General features: G+C 39.1%; 1 protein-coding gene across 3 annotated transcripts in view; it reads left to right on the forward strand.

The window, feature by feature from the left end:
* TOMM70 (translocase of outer mitochondrial membrane 70) overlaps nt 1-18,510 on the forward strand; it is a 47,321-nt gene that overhangs the window by 8,287 nt on the left and 20,524 nt on the right. For all 3 annotated transcript variants that reach the window (XR_014824950.1, XR_014824951.1, XM_021071309.2), the window contains exons 2-3: nt 14,196-14,369; nt 16,520-16,646. Coding sequence is in view for 1 of the 3 variants with exons in the window: in XM_021071309.2 (XP_020926968.1) it covers nt 14,196-14,369; nt 16,520-16,646 (301 nt within the window). In the remaining 2 variants the exon portion in view is untranslated. The remainder of the gene's footprint in view (nt 1-14,195; nt 14,370-16,519; nt 16,647-18,510) is intronic.

Consider the following 18,510-nt stretch of genomic DNA (forward strand, 5'->3'; position numbering starts at 1 on the left):
CCTCCTTGGAGTACTTTCCTGACTGACCTTTCTTAGTCATTTTCATTCAAGAGCAGATTCTTGTCACCTTCACCTTCAGTGAAGTAACCTTGACCATGATTCAAAACCTGATTGTTTTCTTGCTTTGTATTCTACCAAATTTACTGGGATTATACTTTATCTGTTGCTTTGGTCTTTAAGTGTAACTTGTTTTCTGTAGATTTGCTTCTGCAGGAGGTGGGGAGCAGGTTCCTAGGTTTTGCCTCTTTGACAAGTTTCAGTGTAAGTGTTTGTTTTAGGCAGAGAAGATAAACATATTTATTGCATTTATCATTGTTCCCTTTTCCTTTTAAAATTTATTACCCAGGTTACTTGTTTTTAATCCTTATGGTTTACCCAAATAGTTTTCTGTGTGAGTCTCTGTGTGTATATGCAGTTGCTGATCTTGGAACTGAAAATTTTCTGGTTACTAGCTACACAATTTACTGAATCACTTAATGTACATTTTCTTAATGTGAATTGGGGTTTCAGTGTTTGATCATTGTTAGTTCTTTTGAGAGGCTGCCAGTTTCCTTATTTCCTGCACTGTTTATAATATTCTTTCAGGATAAAGACTATCCTGTTGATTGTTGTACAGTGGAGTCACATCAAAGGTGTTTTTTCTTTTTAGAGTTGCACCCATGGCATATGGAGGTTCCCAGGCTAGGGGTCCAATCAGAGCTATAGCCACTGGCAACAGCCGCAGCCACAGCAGCATGGGATCTGAGCCGTGTCTGCGACCTACACCACAGCTCACAGTAATGCCGAATTCTTAACCCACTGAGTGAAGCCAGGGATTGAACCCGCAACCTCATGGTTCCTAGTTGGATTCATTAACCACTGAACCACGATGAGAGCTCCAGTCCCTTTCATTTAATGTTTGGTTTTTTTTTTTTTTTTTTTTTTTTTTTTTTTTTTTTTTTTTGCATTGCGTGTGCCATTGTGGAAGTTCCATGGCAGGCCAGAGATCAAACTAAAGCCACAACAGTGACAACACTGAATCCTTAACTGCTAGCCACTGGGGAACTCCCTCACTTTAATGACCTTTTGTTCTGGGGTCAGTAGTGAGCAAGATAAGATACCTGAACCCATTTCCTTTTGTTTCAATTCCAGAGTGTAAGTCTGGATGTGATTCTCATGATATTCATTCTTCATAAATGGGTAACAATCCATGCAGTGTAGGAGTAAAGTTTAGGCAATCTTGAGTCAAATTGCTTTTTTGTTTTTTTTTTTTTGTTTGTTTTTTTGTTTTTTTGTCTTTTGTCTTTTTGTTGTTGTTGTTGTTGTTGCTATTTCTTGGGCCGCTCCCGCAGCATATGGAGGTTCCCAGGCTAAGGGTTGAATCGGAGCTGTAGCCACCAGCCTACGCCAGAGCCACAGCAACACGGGATCCGAGCCGCGTCTGCAACCTACACCACAGCTCACAGCAACGCCGGATCGTTAACCCACTGAGCAAGGGCAGGGACCGAACCCGCAACCTCATGGTTCCTAGTCGGATTCGTTAACCACTGCGCCACGACGGGAACTCCCAAATTGCTTTTTTGAATCTTGCCTTGGTCAAGTTTCTCGGTCTCTCTCTCTCTGTCTCTCTCTGGGCTTCAGTTGCTTCATGTGTAAAATGGAAATAATAATAATACCTTGCATCTCCAGTATGTTATTCTTCTAAAGAATTTTCAGAAGTAATTTTGACAGTTGATTTTTGCTTTGTGCATTAACGTCAGGATTCCCTCTAAGATTGGGCTCTAATATTGGTTGAATTCACTTGGCAGAATCACGAGTCATGGAAATGACTCTGCTGGGCAGTCACTCATTATGAAGAGATGAAATTTATTTAAATCCTGGATGGGAAAAAAAGTTGAGTTTTCTTAGTTTATTTGTTTTAAGTAATATTTTGATTATACTAGGCAGAAAGGAGTGCCCTTTTTAAAATAATTTATCTGTATTCTTACCAGTATTCAGAGTTTAAATTTATGCCCATGTGTTTCTGATGGAAATTGAATATATAGTACCTAATCTGTAGAAGGAGATTAGTATTGTTTGAATCCACTAAAGTTACGTATAGGAAGCTAGGTGATGGAGTAGAGAATTGGGAGTATGGAGTCTTGTGTGTAGGCCATGGTAGTTGGAAGTTATTAGGTTTTAAAGCAGGGACTGACATGATCCAGTGTACTTGTTAAAAAGATCTTTTAGATCTATCAGAAATTAATTCGTTGTAAGAAAAGTAGGAGAAAAATGCGTTTTCACAGAATTTTGGTATGAAAATATTATGGAATGTTTGGACCCTTAAAAAGTCTACCAGTACTGGAGTACCCGTCGTTAATGAATCCAACTAGGAACCACGAGGTTGCTGGTTATATCCCTGGCCTTGCTCAGTGGGTTAAGGATCTGGCATTGCCATGAGCTGTGGTGTAGGTCACAGACGCAGCTTGGATCTGGCATAGGCCGGTGGCTACAGCTCTGATTAGACCTCTAACCTGGGAACCTTCATATGCCTCGGGTGCAGCCCTAGAAAAAGACAAAAAGACCAAAAAAAAAAAAAAAAACTACCAAAACAAAAAGTGATTTCTAGTAAAATAATGGCTTTATAGTCTTAAATCTCTTTGGCAGCTTTTAGATATGCAGTACACCACATGGAAAGATATTAGCAATTCAGGTCTTTGCCATTACGTTCTAGATCTGTATGTCTTCAGTTCTCTTTTATAAAATATGCTTTCAGAATTGTCTTTGGGCTTATTTCCCAACTTTAAGCTTTGATTATGAAAGTTCTTATAACTTGAGAAGGTAGACTGAGTGGGGAAGAAAGTGACTGAAAAGTAGTACAAAGTATTCCTGAGAGATGCAGTTAAAATCCCTTATTAAGAATTGGGAGTTCTTTATAAAGTTATGGGAGTTCCCATTTTCTTCAATCCTATTAGGTCAACTCATCCAAATAGAACTTAATGTATTACCTGACTTTAATTCAACTTAAATGCATTCAGGGTGTTCCTGTTGTGGCTCATCGGTATTGAACCCAACTAGTATCCATGAGGATGCAGGTTCGATCCCTGGCCTCGCTTCATGGGTTAAGGATCCAGCATTGCCCTGAACTGCAGTGTAGGTCAAAGACATGGCTCGGATCTGGTGTTGCCGTGGCTGTGGTGTAGGCCACCTGCAGCTCTGATTCAATCCCTGGCCTGGAAACTTCCATATGCCACGGGTGTGGCCCTAAAAAAAGGACAAAAAATTGGTAGTTGTATGTTTTCAGCTTAAACTTTTCTCCTCCAGTGCTGCATTTATTTTAAATCCTGCCTGATGATGGCCTCAAAGCTTATGAAAATAATGGCTGGTTCCTGACATAGCAGGAGGCTGGTATTGATTGACAAGCTAGCATTGTGCTAAGCAGCATTTTGTCCTAAATTTTATCAGTGGCATATGGAGGTTCCCAGGCTAGGGGTCCAATCGGAGCTGTAGCTGCCAGCCTATGCCGGAGCCACAGCAACTCGAGATCCGAGCCGCGTCTGCGACCTACACCACAGCTCACAGCAACGCCGGATCGTTAACCCACTGAGCAAGGCCAGGGATCGAACCCTCAACCTCATGGTTCCTAGTCAGATTCTTTAACCACTGTGCCACAATGGGAACTCCTTAGGTTTATTTTTTAATTAAAAAAAAAAAATTTAGGGCTGCACCTGCAGCACATGGAAGTTCCTAGACTAGGGGTTGAATTGAACTGCAACTGCAGCATAGCCGCTCCAACACCAGATCTGAGCTACAGCTTGCAGCAACATCGGATCTTTAACTCTGAGGGAGACCAGGGATCGAACCCACATCCTCATGGATACTATGTCAGGTTCTTAACCCATTGAGCCACAATGGGAACTCCAATTAGGTTTAGACTTTGCTGAATAAAAATAAAGAGGTATCCATCTTTTTAAGGAGAGGAAGCCTTGTATACCTATCCAGATTTCTCTCTTCTTTTGATTTGTCTGCCCTCACTGTGACTGCCCCTCCTTGTATTCTGTGTGATAATGTGTAGCCATAAACTTCCAGTATACAGGGAAGAGTTCATTGCCTGAAGGTGCTAAGTAGACGAGATCACTACTGTGACAAAGAACATTCTTTTTATTTAATCTGCAAATCTTTAATAAAAATACTGAAGGCATTTTCAGTGTGTTTGTAGTCATACTTCTCATATGCATTTAATATACCACATTATTTTCTATATCAGCAGTCCCTAGTGTATTAGGATGTGTATTAGACATGTTCTCAATGACTTAGAAACATTGTTACCCTTTTACAAGAAATTGAAATAATGCTTTTCTTGTTTTTATGTTTAAGACAAAAGTAATTGTTTCATTATTTTGAAGTTTTATTAGGCACATAAAGGTCTGTGGTTACGATGTTTTCTTGGCAGATTGTATCTTTTATCAGTAAAACTGCCCTCTGTGCCATCTGAGGCATTTGAATGTTTTTTTTTTTGTTTGTTTGTTTGTTTGATACTGCCTTTTTTTTGGCAAGTATTTGCATTCTGTAAATTTTTTACATTCTTTTTTGACCTGTCATTTTGATTTAGGTCATGCCTTTTAGGTAGCATACAGTTATTTTTTATTTTAAGTAGTTTATTTATAATAGGGAGATTTAATCTATTCACATTTATTTTATTATTAACGTGTTTAATGATTCTTGCCGTAGGTACTCTGCCTTTTTATTTCTTCCTTTCAGGCTCTTTGTTGTATTGATCATCTTCCCCACTGGAGTTACTGCCAAGGAAGTTGTACAGCTCTATTTCTCTTCTGTGTTCAGCGTTAATTTAGCTAGATATAAGATTTTAAGTTCAAGATAATCTTTTGTCAGAACTTTGAAGTTGTTATTTCATTACTTTTTAATACTTAATGTTGGTGATAATCTGACTCCAGTTTGGTTCTTTTTCTTTTTCTTTTTTTTTTTTTTTTTGTCGTTTTTTGCCTTTTCTAGGGCCGCTCCTGGAGCATGTGGAGGTTCCCAGGCTAGGGGTCTAATTGGAGCTGTAGCCACCAGCTTACACCAGAGCCACAGCAACATGGGATCCAGGCTGTGTCTGTGACCTACACCACAGCTCATGGCAATGCCGGATCGTTAACCCACTGAGCAAGGCCAGGAATCTATCCCGCAACCTTATGGTTCCTAGTCGAATTCGTTAACCACTGTGCCACAATGGAAACTCCTGGTTGTTTTTCCTTTGTAGGTAATCTGCTTTTTCTGCCTAAAAACGTCAAGATTTTTACTGTGGAGTTTCACCATGATATATCTAAAAATGTGTGGGGTTTGTTTTTGTTTTTGTTTTTTAGCTCCTGAAATTTTTCTTTTTTCGTCTTTTTGTCTTTACTAGAACTGCATCCACGGCATATGGAAGTTTCCAGGCCGTAGTCTAATCGGAACTGTAGCTGCTGGCCTACCCCGGAGCCACAGCAACGCAGGATCTGGGCCGGATCTGCAACCTACACCATAGCTCACAGCAATGCTGGATCCTTAACCCACTGAGCGAGGCCAGGGGTCAAACCCAAAACCTCATGGTTCCTAGTGGGATTCATTAACCACTGAGCCACAACAATTGAAGAATCAAGCTTCAGGTAGATTGATGTTGGAACGTTGAGATTTATACTCCAGATATGTCATCTGACTTCTCCAAACTTCTTACCTCCCTATCCCTTTGTTCTTAATGCATTCTGGCAGTCTTCCTAGCTCTGCTTTCTGCTTGTTAATTTCCTCCTCATTTATGGCCATTCTAATATATTGTCCATCCATTGAGTTCATTGTAATAATTAATCCTTTTTGATTTTCAAGGTGTCTAATTGATGTCTTTTTTTTTTTTTTTTCTTTTTATGGCCACATCCCGCACATATGGAAGTGCCCAGGTCAGGGATTAAATCCAAGCCGTTATTGCATTTTAACAGCAGGCCTTAAAAAAAAAAAAAGTAATAATCAAATCTCATTCCTTTGATGTTAAATTTTCTGTTTGCTTTCTTTATCCTGCTTTATCAAATACTAGTTTTTTTTCCCCTTTTTTATTATTCAAATGAATTTATCACATCTGTAGTTGTATAATGATCATAACAATCTAATTTCACAGGATTTCCATCCCACAGCCCAGGCACATCCCCCCACACCCCAAACTGTCTCCTCTGGAGACCGTAAGTTTTTCAATGTCTGTGAGTCAGCATCTGTTCTGCAAAGAAGTTCAGTCTGTCCTTTTTTCAGATTCCACATGTCAGTGAAAGCATTTGATGTTGGTGTCTCATTGTATGGCTGACTTCACTTAGCATGATAGTTTCTAGGTCCATCCATGTTGCAAAAAATGCTGGTATTTCGTTCCTTTTGATGGCTGAGTAATATTCCATTGTGTATATGTACCACCTCTTTTTGATCCACTCCTCTGTCGATGGACATTGAGGTTGTTTCCATGTCTTGGCTATTGTAAATAGTGCTGCAATGAACATTGGAGTACATGTGTCTTTGTAAGTCATGGTTTTCTCTGGATAGATGGCCAGGTGTGGGATTGCTGGATCAAATGGTAGTTCTATGTTTAGTTTTCTGATGCATCTCCATACTGCTTTCCACAGTGGTTGCACCTATTTACAATTCCACCAACAGTGTACTAGTGTTCTTTTTTCTTCACACCCTCTCCAGCGCTTATTGTTTGTAGACTATTTGATGCTGGCCGTTCTGGCTGGTGTAAGGTGATACCTCATAGTGGTTGTGATTTGCATTTCTCTAATAATGAGTGACGTTGAACATCTTTTCCTGTGTTTCTTAGCTGTCTGTATGTCTTTGGAGAATTGTCTGTTTAGATCTTCTGCCCATTGTTTGATAGGCTTGTTTGTTTTTTTGGTATGGAGCTGCAGAAGTTGTTTATAAATTTTGGAGATGAATCCCTTTGTCAGTTGATTCACTTGCAAAGATTTTCTCGCATTCTGTGGGTTGTCTTTTTGTGTTGTTTAGGGTTTCCTTTGCTGTGCAGAAACTTTGAAGTTTGAGTAGTTCCCATTTGTTTATTTTTCTTTTTATTGTCAATACTCTGATAGGTGGATCTGAGAAGATGTTGCTGTCGTTTATGTCAAAGAATGTTTGGCCTATGTTTTCCTCTAAGAGTTTTATAGTGTCTGGTCTTATATCTAGGTCTTTAATCCATTTGGAGTTTATTTTTGTGTCTGGTGTTAGGGAGTGTTCTAATTTCATTCTTTTCCATGTGGCTGTCCAGTTTCCCCAGCACCACTTATTGAACAAGCTGTCCTTTCTCCATTGTATATTCTTGCCTCGTTTGTCATAGATGAGTTGGCTGTAGGTCCGTGGATTTAATTCTGGGCTTTCTATCCTGTTCCACTGTCTTTGTGCCAGTACCATGCAGTTTTGACGACTGTTGCTTTGTACTACAGACTAAAGTCAGTGAGCCTGATTCCTCCAGCTCCATTTTTCTTTCTCAGGATGTCTTTGGCTAGTCTGGGTCTTTTGAGCTTCCAAACAAACTTGAAAATCTTTTGTTCAAGTTCTGTGAAAAATGTCCTTGGTAATTTGATAGGGATTGCATTGAATCTGTAGATTGCCTTAGGTAGTATAATCATTTTGATAATATTAACTCTTCCAATCCACGAGCATGGTATATCTTTCCATCTATTTGTGTCATCTTTGATTTCTTTCATCAGTGGCTTGTAATTTTCAGAGTATAGGTCTTTTGTTTCTTTAGGTAGGTTTACTCCTAGGTATTTTATTCTTTTGCATCCGATGGTAAACGGGATTGCTTCCCTAATTTCTCTTTCTGCTTTTTCATTGTTAGTATATAGAAACTCTGTCGATTTCTGTGTATTGATTTTGTATCCTGCTGCCAAATTCATGGATGAGCTCTAATACTTTTCTGGTAGAGTCTTTAGGATTCTTTAGGTATAGTATCATGTCATCTGCAAATAGCGATAGTTTTACTTCTTCCTTTCCCATTTGGATTCCTTTTATTTCTTTTACTTTTCTGATTGCTGTGGCTAGGACTTCCAGAACTATGTTGAAGAATAGTGGCGAAAGTGGACATCCTTGTCTTGTTCCTGATCTCAGCGGGAATTCTTTCAGCTTTTCACCATTGAGAATGATGTCAGCTGTGGGTTTGTCGTATATGGCCTTTATCATGTTGAGGTAGGTTCCCGTTATGCCCAATTTCTGAAGGGTTTTTATCAGAAATGGGTGTTGGATTTTGTCAAAGGCTTTTTCTGTGAGTATTGAGAGGATCACGTGGTTTTTATTCTTCAGTTTGTTAATGTGGTGTATCACACTGATAAATTTGTGGATATTGAAGAACCCTTGCATCCCTGGGATAAATCCCACTTGATCATGATGTACAGTCCTTTTAATGTACTGTTGGATGTGGTTTGCTAGTATTTTGTTGAGGATTTTTGCATCAATGTTCATCAGTGAAATTGGCCTATAGTTTTCTTTTTTTGTGGAGTGTTTGGTTTTGGTACCAGGGTGATAGTGGCCTCATAGAATGAGTTTGGGAGTATCCCTTCCTCTGCAATTTTTTGAAATAGTTTCAGAAGACTAGGTGTTAGCTCTTCTCTAAATGTTTGATAGAATTCGCCTGTGAAGCCATCTGGTCCTGGACTTTTGTTTGTTGGAAGTTTTTTTTTTTTTGTTTGTTTGTTTTTTTTTGTCTTTTTGCCATTTCTTGGGCCACTCCTACGGCATATGGAGGTTCCCGGGCTAGGGGTCGAATCAGAGCTGCAGCTGCCAGCCTACGCCAGAGCCATAGCAACGCAGGATTCGAGCCGCGTCTGCGACCTACACCACAGCTCACGGCAACGCCGGAACCTTGACCCACTGAGTAAGGGCAGGGACCAAACCCGCAACCTCATGGTTCCTAGTCAGATTTGTTAACCACTGCGCCACGACGGGAACTCCTGTTGGAAGTTTTTTAATCACAGTTTCAATTTCAGTTCTTGTGATGGGTCCATTCATCTTTTCTATTTTATCTTGGTTTAGTCTTGGAAGATTGTACTTTTCTAAGAATTTGTCCATTTCTTCTAGGTTTTCCATTTTATTGGCATATAGTTGCATATAGTAGTCTCTTATGATCCTTTGTATTTCTGTGATGTCCGTTGTTACTTCTCTTTTTTCATTTCTATTTTAATTGATTTGAGTCCTCTCTCTTTTTTTCTTGATAAGTCTGGCTAAGGGTTTATCAATTTTGTTGATCTTTTCAAAGAACCAGCTTTTCATTTCATTGATCTTTTCTATGGTTTCTTTGTTTCTATTTCATTGGTTTCTGCTCTGATCTTTATGATTTCTTTCCTTCTACTAACTTGAGGTCTTGTCTGTTCTCTCTCTAGCTGCTTTAGATGTAAAGTTAGCTTGTTTATTTGGGCTTTCGCTTATTTCCTGAGGTGAGCTTGTATCGCTCTAAACTTTCCTCTTAGAACAGCTTTTGCTGCATCCCATGGGTTTGGAGTGTCGTATCTTTGTTGTCATTTGCTTCTAGGTATTTTTTAATTTCCTCTTTGATTTCTTCAGTGATCCATTGGTTGATTGGTAGCATGTTGTTTAGTCTCCACGTGTTTGTGTTTTTTTGCAGTTTTTTTCTTGTTGTTGATTTCCAGTTGTATAGCGTTGTGGTCGGAAAAGATGCTTGATATGATTTCACTTTTCTTAAAGTTACTGAGGTTGGATTTGTATCCCAGGATATGATCAATCTTAGAGAATGTTCCATGTGCACTTGAGAAGAATGTGTGTTCTTTTGCTTTTGTATGAAATGTCTTATAAATATCTATTAAGTCCATCTGGTTTAATGCTTCATTCAGGGCCTGTGTTTCCTTACTGATTTTCTGTCTGGATGATCTGTCCATTGCTGTCAGTGGGGTGTTAAAGTCCCCCACTATTATTGGGTTATTGTTGATTTGTCCTTTTAAGGTTGTTAGCCATTGCCTTATATATTGTGGTGAACCTGTGTTGGGTGTGTAGATATTTAAAATTGTTATATCATCTTCTTGGATTGATCCTTTGATCATTATGTAATGTCCTTCTTTGTCCCTTAAAATATTCTTCATTTTAAAGTCTATTTTTTCTGATATGAGTATTGCTACTCCAGCTTTCTTTTGATCCCCGTTTGCGTTGAATATTTTCTTCCATCCTCTCACTTTCAATTTGTATGTGTCCCTAGAAGTGAAGTGCATTTCTAGAAGACAGCATATATATGAGTCTTGTTTTTGTATCCATTCAGCCAGTCTATGTCTTTTGGTTGGGGCGTTTAGTCCATCTACATTTAAGGTAATTATTGATATGTATGTTCTTATTGCCATTTTATTAATTACTTCGGATTTGTTTTTGCTGCTCTTTTTCCTTTCCTTCTTCTCTTGTTCTTTTCTGCCTATACAAGTTCCTTTAGTATTTGTTGTAAGGCTGGTTTAGTGTTGCTGAATTCTCTCAGCTTTTGCTTATCTGTGAAGCTTTCGATTTCTCCTTCAAATCTGAAGGAGAGCCTTGCTGGGTAGATAATCTTGGTTGAAGGTTTTTTCCTTTCATCACGTTGAGTATATCATGCCACTCCCTTCTGGCCTGCAGAGTTTCTGTTGAAAAATCTGCCCATAGCGTTATCAGGGTTCCCTTGTATGTTATTTGTTTCTTTTCCCTAGCTGCTTTCAAGATTTTCTCTTTGTCTTTAATTTTGGTCAGTTTGATTAGTATGTGTCTTGGGGTGTTCTTCCTTGGGTTTATTTTATATGGTACTCCTTGTGCTTCCTGGATTTGAGTGAGTGATTCCTTCCCCATGTGAGGGAAGTTTTTGGCTATTATCTCTTGGAATATTTTTTCTGTCTCCTCTCTCTCTTCTCCTTCTGGCACCCCTATAATACGGATGTTGGCACTTTTCACGTTGTCCCAGAGTTCTCTGAGACTCTCTTCATTTGTTAGCAATCTTTTTTCTCTTTTCTGTTCTACATCCGTAATTTCCACTAATCTGTCCTCCACCTCGCTTATTCGTTCTTCTGCCTCCTGTATTCTGCTGTTAGCTGCTTCTAGTGAATTTTTTCTTTCAGTTATTGTTTTGCATCTCTTCTTGCTTAAGTTTTATATCTTGTATCTCTTTGCTCAGTGTTTCCTGTAAGTTATCCATCTTTGCCTCCAGTTTATTTCCAATGCCTTGCATCATCTTCAGCATCAACAGTCTAAAGTCTTGTTCCTGGAGGCTGAGAATCTCCTCATCACATAGCTGTTTTTCTGGAGTTTTTCCTTTCTCCTTCATCTGAGTTATAGTCCTCTGTCTTTTCATTTTTATAGGTTTTTGGTATGGTGACCTTCTTACAGATAATAGAGTTTAGCCTCTCTTACTTCTGATGTTTGCCCCCCTGTGGCTGAAGTCAATGTGGGGGCTTGCTGTAGGCTTCCTGATGGGAGGGGCTAATGCCTGCCCCCTGGTAGGAGGAGCCAATTCTACTCCCTCTGGTGGGTGGGGCTTAGTCTCTGGATGGGATTAGAGGCAGCTGTGTGCCTGAGGGGTCTTTAGGTAGCCTGTTTACTGATGGGTGGGGCTGTGATCCCACCTGGGTTGTTGTTTGCCCTGGGGCTTCTCAACAGCTGGCTGACAGGTGGAGCCAGATTTTCTCAAAATGGCTACCTCCAGAGAAAGGCACTGCTGCTGAATGTTCCCGAGAGCTTCGCTTTCAATGTCCTTCCCTCACAACAAGCCACGTTCACCCCTGTTTTCCCAGGATGTCCTCCTAGAACTGCAGTCAGGTTTGACCCAGATTCCCTTGGAGACTTTGCTTTGCCCTGGGACTCAGTGCACGTGAAAGTCTGTGTGCGCCTTTTAAGAACGGGGTCTCCTTTTCCCCCAGTCCAGTGGAGCTCTTGCACACAAGCCCCACTGGCCTACAATGCCACATGCTCCGGGGCTCTTTTCCCTGTGCCAGATCCCCACACATGAGAGTTTGATGTGTGGCTCAGAACTCTCACTCCTGTAGGTGAGTCTCTGTGAACCAGTTAGTTTCCAGTCTGTGGAACTTCCCACCCAGGAGGTATGGGGTTGTTTATATCGTGAAATCGCCCCTCCTACCTCTTGATGTGGCCTCCTCTTTCTCTTCTTGAGTAGGGTATTTTTTTAGGTTTCCGGTCCATTTTGGTGAAGAGTGCTCAGTCTTTAGTTGTGAATTTTGTTGTTTTTAGGAGAGAAGTTGAGCTTCAGTCCTTCTGTTCTGCCATCTTAATCCCCCCTCTTCAAATACTAGTTTTTTGAGTCGATGCTTCTCTTTTATGGAATTAATTTTCCTTTATGTTAGAAATTCTTGATAATATGGCCTCTTGGGAGACAGGCACGGTATGCTTGTCATTTGTCTCTTAGGTGGAGGGGCTCCTCACTGCTAGTGGAATGGGAAGACTGATGAGGTTGCTTCAAGTACAGTTTTCCAGCAGTCCACTTGATAGTTGCCCTCCAAAGTCCACAACTACATAAGGAAGTCTTAGTTGTCTTCTGTTATGAATGTTTTGTGCTGAGGATTTTTACTGTCAGAGTTTTTGGAAGGTGATCAAGGCTGTTTACAAATGGAAGATTTTATATTCTTCTATTGCTTTATTTGCATTTTATTTGGTTCCTTTCATCCTCCCACATATTAGTTTTAAAATAGGCATGTGTGTTTCTTATTGACACTAGTTTAAACTAGCTGTTTAATATTCTGAACTTAGAGTTTCCTATACATTCTTTACACACTATACTTTTTAAAAATAAGTATTGCTATATTCAGACAAAAGAAGGGGAACAAAAGGTAAGAGTTTTTTTAAAAGGCAGCAAAGAAAAATAAAGCAAGAGGAAGTTCTCATCGTTGTGCAGTGGAAATGAATCCAAATAGGAACCATAAGGTTGTGGGTTCCATCCCTGGCCTCCCTCAGTGAGGTGAGATTCTGGCATTGCCGTGAGCTGTGGTGTAGGTTGCAGACTCGGCTCAGATCCTGAGTTGCTGTGGCTCTGTTGTAGGCCAGCAGCTATAGCTCCGATTCAGTCCCTAGCCTGGAAACCTCCATATGCCACAGGTGCAGCCCTTAAGAAAAAAAAAAAAAGTGAAGAAAAATAAAGCAAGAGTAAAGGAGAAAAGAACAGATAGAAGAGGTTGCTATCCCATCTTCTCTTTGTGACTGAGATGCTCTGGGTCCCAAGCAAAATAGCTTTGACAGTTCCTGTAAGTTAATTAATTGTAGGAGGCAGCTACTTCTGCTTTTGCTTTGTCAGTGCTTACCTGTTGGAGATATATGGCTTCTTTCATAATGGCATATTTGTTAAAGTTGAATGATGACAAAGTTTTGGGTGAAGACGGGCCACAAAACTCTTGGACTTAGTAGCTGGAATGTAGATAACTGGATTTGTCTACAAAGATGCTTCCCAAATGTTGATTGAAGCTTTTGCAACGGTCTTTAGTGGATATTAACTACTAACTCATGAAGTATGTGAATAACTTCTCTAGGAAGCTGAATCTGAGATAGATAGGAGTGCAAAAAAATTTATTGATGAGCAAACAGTAGATTTGGGATAACAATTGTAGTTAACACAACATATATTAATAAGTAGTTTTGAGAATGAAAAAGCGAAATGGCTAATAAACATGAAAAGATTTCAGATTCATTCATAGTGAGGAAAATGTGAGTTAAAATATCAGTATTATATTATACATGGGTTTTTCAGCCTTGGCACTGTTGACATTTTGGATCTCATAGTTGGTTGTTGTGGGATGTTGTCCTCTTCTTTGTAGAATGTTAGCAGCATTCTTGGAATCTACCTACTAGGTGCCACTAGCACCTCTGCCCAACCCCCAGTTGTGATAATCAAAGTGTCTCCAGACATTCTCTAGAGGGAAAATTACCCCTGATTGAGAACCACTGTTTTATAATTATTAGATGGCAAAAATTAAACACAGCTACTGTTATCTTTTGCTGGCAGGAATGGCAGAAAAGTGGTACTTTAAAGCACTACAGACTTGTTTGGGAAAAGTCTGTTTTTCAAGTTAAAAATACATAAACCTTCTGGCTTAGCAATCCTGTTACTAAGACTATCTTAGAAAGATATTTACATGAGTGGCTTGCATTGTCAACAGCCATTCTACCCTCCCATTTTTTCCTTCAGTTTTGTAATTTAATCACTGTGATCTGATTCTGTTACTGAGTGTTGATAAGTGTTTCATAACTGTTTCCTCTTATTTCAGAACTCTCTTGATAGAGCCCAAGCAGCCAAGAACAAAGGCAACAAATATTTTAAAGCAGGAAAATATGAACAAGCTATTCAGTGCTATACTGAGGCTATCAGTTTGTGCCCTACAGAGAAGAACGTTGACCTTTCCACGTTTTATCAAAACAGAGCTGCTGCCTTTGAGCAGTTGGTATGTATCCTAGGTTGGTTTTTCTATTCTTTTTGTTTCTCTTTATTTGCATAATGTTTCAGTTAATGCTTCTCCAATAAATCTAATAAACTTTTTGAAGTTGTTTTGAAATGATAAGGTTTTTGTTTTAAGAACAAATTTGGTGTTGCTGGTTACACATATAATCCAAAGTTGTTGGTATCACATTTTACAAAACTAGATAATATAGAAAGTTAAAAGTTTCTGGTGACCCCATCTTCCTCAACAGTTTGAGTGTAGTTTTTCTGTTTTTGTCTCCATATATGTAATAGTACCATGTGTGTGGGGGGGAGACCAAAGACGATTCCTATTACATTTTTTTGTGGTATATATTTTCAGTTGCCACTATATCTTGTACAGCTTTTCATACCACACAGAGATCTGTTTCATTCTCTTTAAAGGCTATATGTAGCAGATGTTATATGGTTGTATAGTAGAAGACATCTCCTTGTTGATGAACATGTGGATTGCTTCCTATTTTCCCTGTTTCTTTCAGTGTTGCAAAAAATGTTTTTGGGAGAATAAAATTCTAGAACTGGAGATATAAAGAATATCAAAATCTCTTCTGATAATGATATATAAACATGCATGTTTTCCAGTATCTCACTGTGTATTATCAGTCCTAATAATTTTTCCACTCTGGTAAGAGAAGAATACTCTGTCTCTCATTGTTTTAATCTGCACTTTTTGAGATGTTGGTGAAATGGATCATCTTCTGTGTTTATTGGGCATTTGTATTCTCTGCATTTTTTGTTCAAATTTTATTGACTCGTATATGGAAGGTTACTATAGTAGGAGCTGGGTCTAGAAAAGCAAACAATTATGCATAGAACTCAAGAATCACTAAAACAGTGAACTGTTAAATGACATTGTAATAAATGCTTGGATTCTGTAATAGAGGAGTGATGGGATTGGTGCATAAAATATTGGAAAATAGAGTTTAACAAATGAAAGAAACAGTGTATATAATTGCCCTGAAGCAGGCAAGGGTTTGGCATGATTAAAGTAGTATGTATAGAGAGATGAAATTGCAGAGGTAGCAGAGGCCAGCAAAGCCTTGAAGTGGTAGGAAGTTTGGATTTGATTCTGAGTGTAATGCGAAATATTTGAGGATTTTAAATAAGGCAGGAACATCATCTAAAATTGTTCTTACTGTTCTGTCAAGAATATTTTGGAGAGTCAGGAGTGGAGGCAGGGAGACTCCCTGTTGTAGTTGCCTAGGTGAGACATGAAGGAAAATTGAAGACCAGCAGAATTTATTTGTTGCATTGGATATGAAGGGTGAAGAGAAGCAGAGATTTTAATAATAGCGGAGTGAGGAAAGAGTGAGACAGCTAAGCAGACAGTTGAATTAAGAAATGTCTCTATTTTAGGAGACTGGTTTGGGTTAAAGAGATAAATTTGAGAGTCATTTAATTTTAGATGTTAGACACTCAGGACAATAGATGTGATCTCCTAGGAGAGAGAAGGGATGAGTCTTTGATCATTCCAGCATGTAGAAATCAATTGGAGGGGGGAAAGTCAGCTATGAAGACTCCTGAGGAGGAGCAGCCAGTGAGTTAGGTAGAAATCAAGTAGAATGGCAACTCCTTGGAGGTTTGGTGATGATGAGGTAATAACTGCAGAGAATTATAGGATCAAACAAGGGTTTTTAAGAGGCGGAAATGTTAAAGCTGGTGTTTTTATGCTAATAGGAATAATTCAATACAGAAGCAGATTGATGCAAAGGCATGATAGCTAATAGTTGAAGTCCCTGAAGTAAGGGTGGTGGTGTGGGGATCCATCCCACAAGTGGAGGGTTGGGCTTTAATAAAGACAGTTGCCCTCTCAGTTTTAACAACAGGGGAAAGGAGTCGATATGATCACATAGTTGCAGATAGAGTGTAGATTTGATGGTAGAAAGATGGCTCAAGTATATCCTTTACCTATTTTAAAAAATCACATTACTTGTCTTTATTACAGTTATTTATATGAGTTGTTTCGGTGTGTTGTGGATATTAACTCTTTGTATGAATTGGGAATATTTTTTCTATTGTGGAACTCTTAATATTCAGCCTATTGAGTTTAGAAAACTAATTTCTGTTGAACAGTGATTCCTTTAGTGTGACTTTTTTTAATACTTTCAATTACAGCAAAAATGGAAAGAGGTGGCACAAGATTGTACAAAGGCTGTTGAACTTAATCCCAAATATGTGAAAGCTCTCTTTAGACGTGCAAAAGCCCACGAGAAGCTAGACAATAAGAAGGAATGTTTAGAAGGTGAGGGTATTTTTGTGTTTACATGTGAAAATAACCAAAGTTTTGTAGTTATTGGTAAATTTATATGAAACCCTATCTGTGAGTAGTGAAATCAATTGTGTTTAAAAGATCGACTGTTCCCCAGTTGAGACTTTGTTTCCTAATCTAAATTGTGAATGCTAATACTTGAGTACTGTCTCTCCTCCCAACTATGGAATTAAATGATTTAAAGTTTATATACTACTAGAAACTAATGAGCATCAGTGTAATTTCATGAATAAGAAATCAGGGAGTTCCCATTGTGGCACAGCGGAAACGAATCCAACTATATCCACGAGGATGCAAGTTTGATCCCTGGCCTCACTTAGTGGGTCGGGGGATCTGGTGTTGGCATGAGCTGTGGTGTAGGTCACAGCTGCAGCTCGGTTCACATATTGCTATGGCTGTGGTATAGGCTGATAGCTGTAGCTCCAATTTAATCCCTAGCCTGGGAACTTCCATGTACTGTGAGTATGGCTCTAAAAAATGAAAAAAAAAAAAAAAGGAAGACTTTAGTGAGTGATATCATTTCTAAGATTCTACATATATTCAGTTAGTATTCTGTATGAATATGAATTTTTTTTTTTTTGTCTTTTTAGGGCCACACACCCTTTTCTACTGCACCACGATGGGAACTCCCTGAATATGAAATAATTTTGACATGAGTCATTAAAGAAAACATTTGTTTTTATTCTATTGGTATTTTCAAACATTATCCTTATACTCAACTGGAAATTATGTAATTGATACAAAGCATCTAGTGAAGGAGTTCCCACTATGGTGCAACAGGATTGGTGGCATCTTGGGAGTGCTGGGATGCAGGTTTGATCCGTGGCCTGGCACAGTGGGTTAAGGATCTAGCATTGCCACAGCTTAGGTTGCAACTGCATCTTGTATGTGATCCCTGGCCCCGGAACTCCATATGCTGTGGGGTGGCCAAAAAAAAAAAAAAAAAGCATCTGGTGGATTTACCATTCTCAGTTAATACTATTAATATTCCTTGGTCTCTAATTGGCTATATCTGCTGCTATAACTGTAATTAGGATATCAGCCACTGGCTTATAAAGTACATTCTTCTAGATGATGTGAAGCTAAACCCAAATGCAATTTCTGCAGTCTAAAAGTGCTTTCTAGGAGTTCCCGTTGTGGCACAGTGGTTAAAGAATCCAACTAGGAACCATGAGGTTGCAGGTTCGATCCCTGGCCTTGCTCAGTGGGTTAAGGATCTGGCGTTGCTGTGAGCTGTGGTGTAGGTCGCAGACGCGGCTCGGATCCCACGTTACTGTGGCTGTGGCGTAGGCTGGTGGCTATGGCTCCGATTGGACCCCTAGCCTGGGAATCTCCATATGCCGAGGGAGCGGCCTTAGAAAAGGCAAAAAAAACAAGTGCTTTCTACTACATATCTAAATCTGCCTTAAAAGCATCAATAATCAAAAATTTAGCCATTATTATTTTTTAAGTAACATTATTATTTAAAAGAAAAAAACTTGTTTCTGTGTGTGTGTGTGTGTGTTGTTTTTTGCTTTTTTTAATCTGGAGTACCAAGTGAGAGTAATCCACTTGTGAGAGTTTAGAGAACATTTTAGAAAAACTTGAAGTTTTGTGGTATCATGTACTCTGGTAGTGGGTGGAAGGAGTATTGCTTTGGAAGAGAGAATTAATGAATTTTGAACCAGACTTGATGTTATTAAGAAATAATTGTAAAGAGTTTAAATGGATTTTAGGCGAAATGGGATGGGGAAAAACCATTGACATTGGCACTAACCAGATTATCATGGGGGACATGCAACAGACTGGCTTGTTTGGAGGAGCAGTGATTTGGAATTGTGAGAAATTGAGTTCAAAA

This window comes from Sus scrofa, chromosome 13 (assembly GCF_054392235.1).
Source record: "Sus scrofa isolate SSC_HxYL_T2T_F1_AM1 chromosome 13, Sscrofa_HxYL_maternal_Yorkshire_Landrace_v2.0, whole genome shotgun sequence".
NCBI classification, from domain to species: domain Eukaryota; kingdom Metazoa; phylum Chordata; class Mammalia; order Artiodactyla; family Suidae; genus Sus; species Sus scrofa.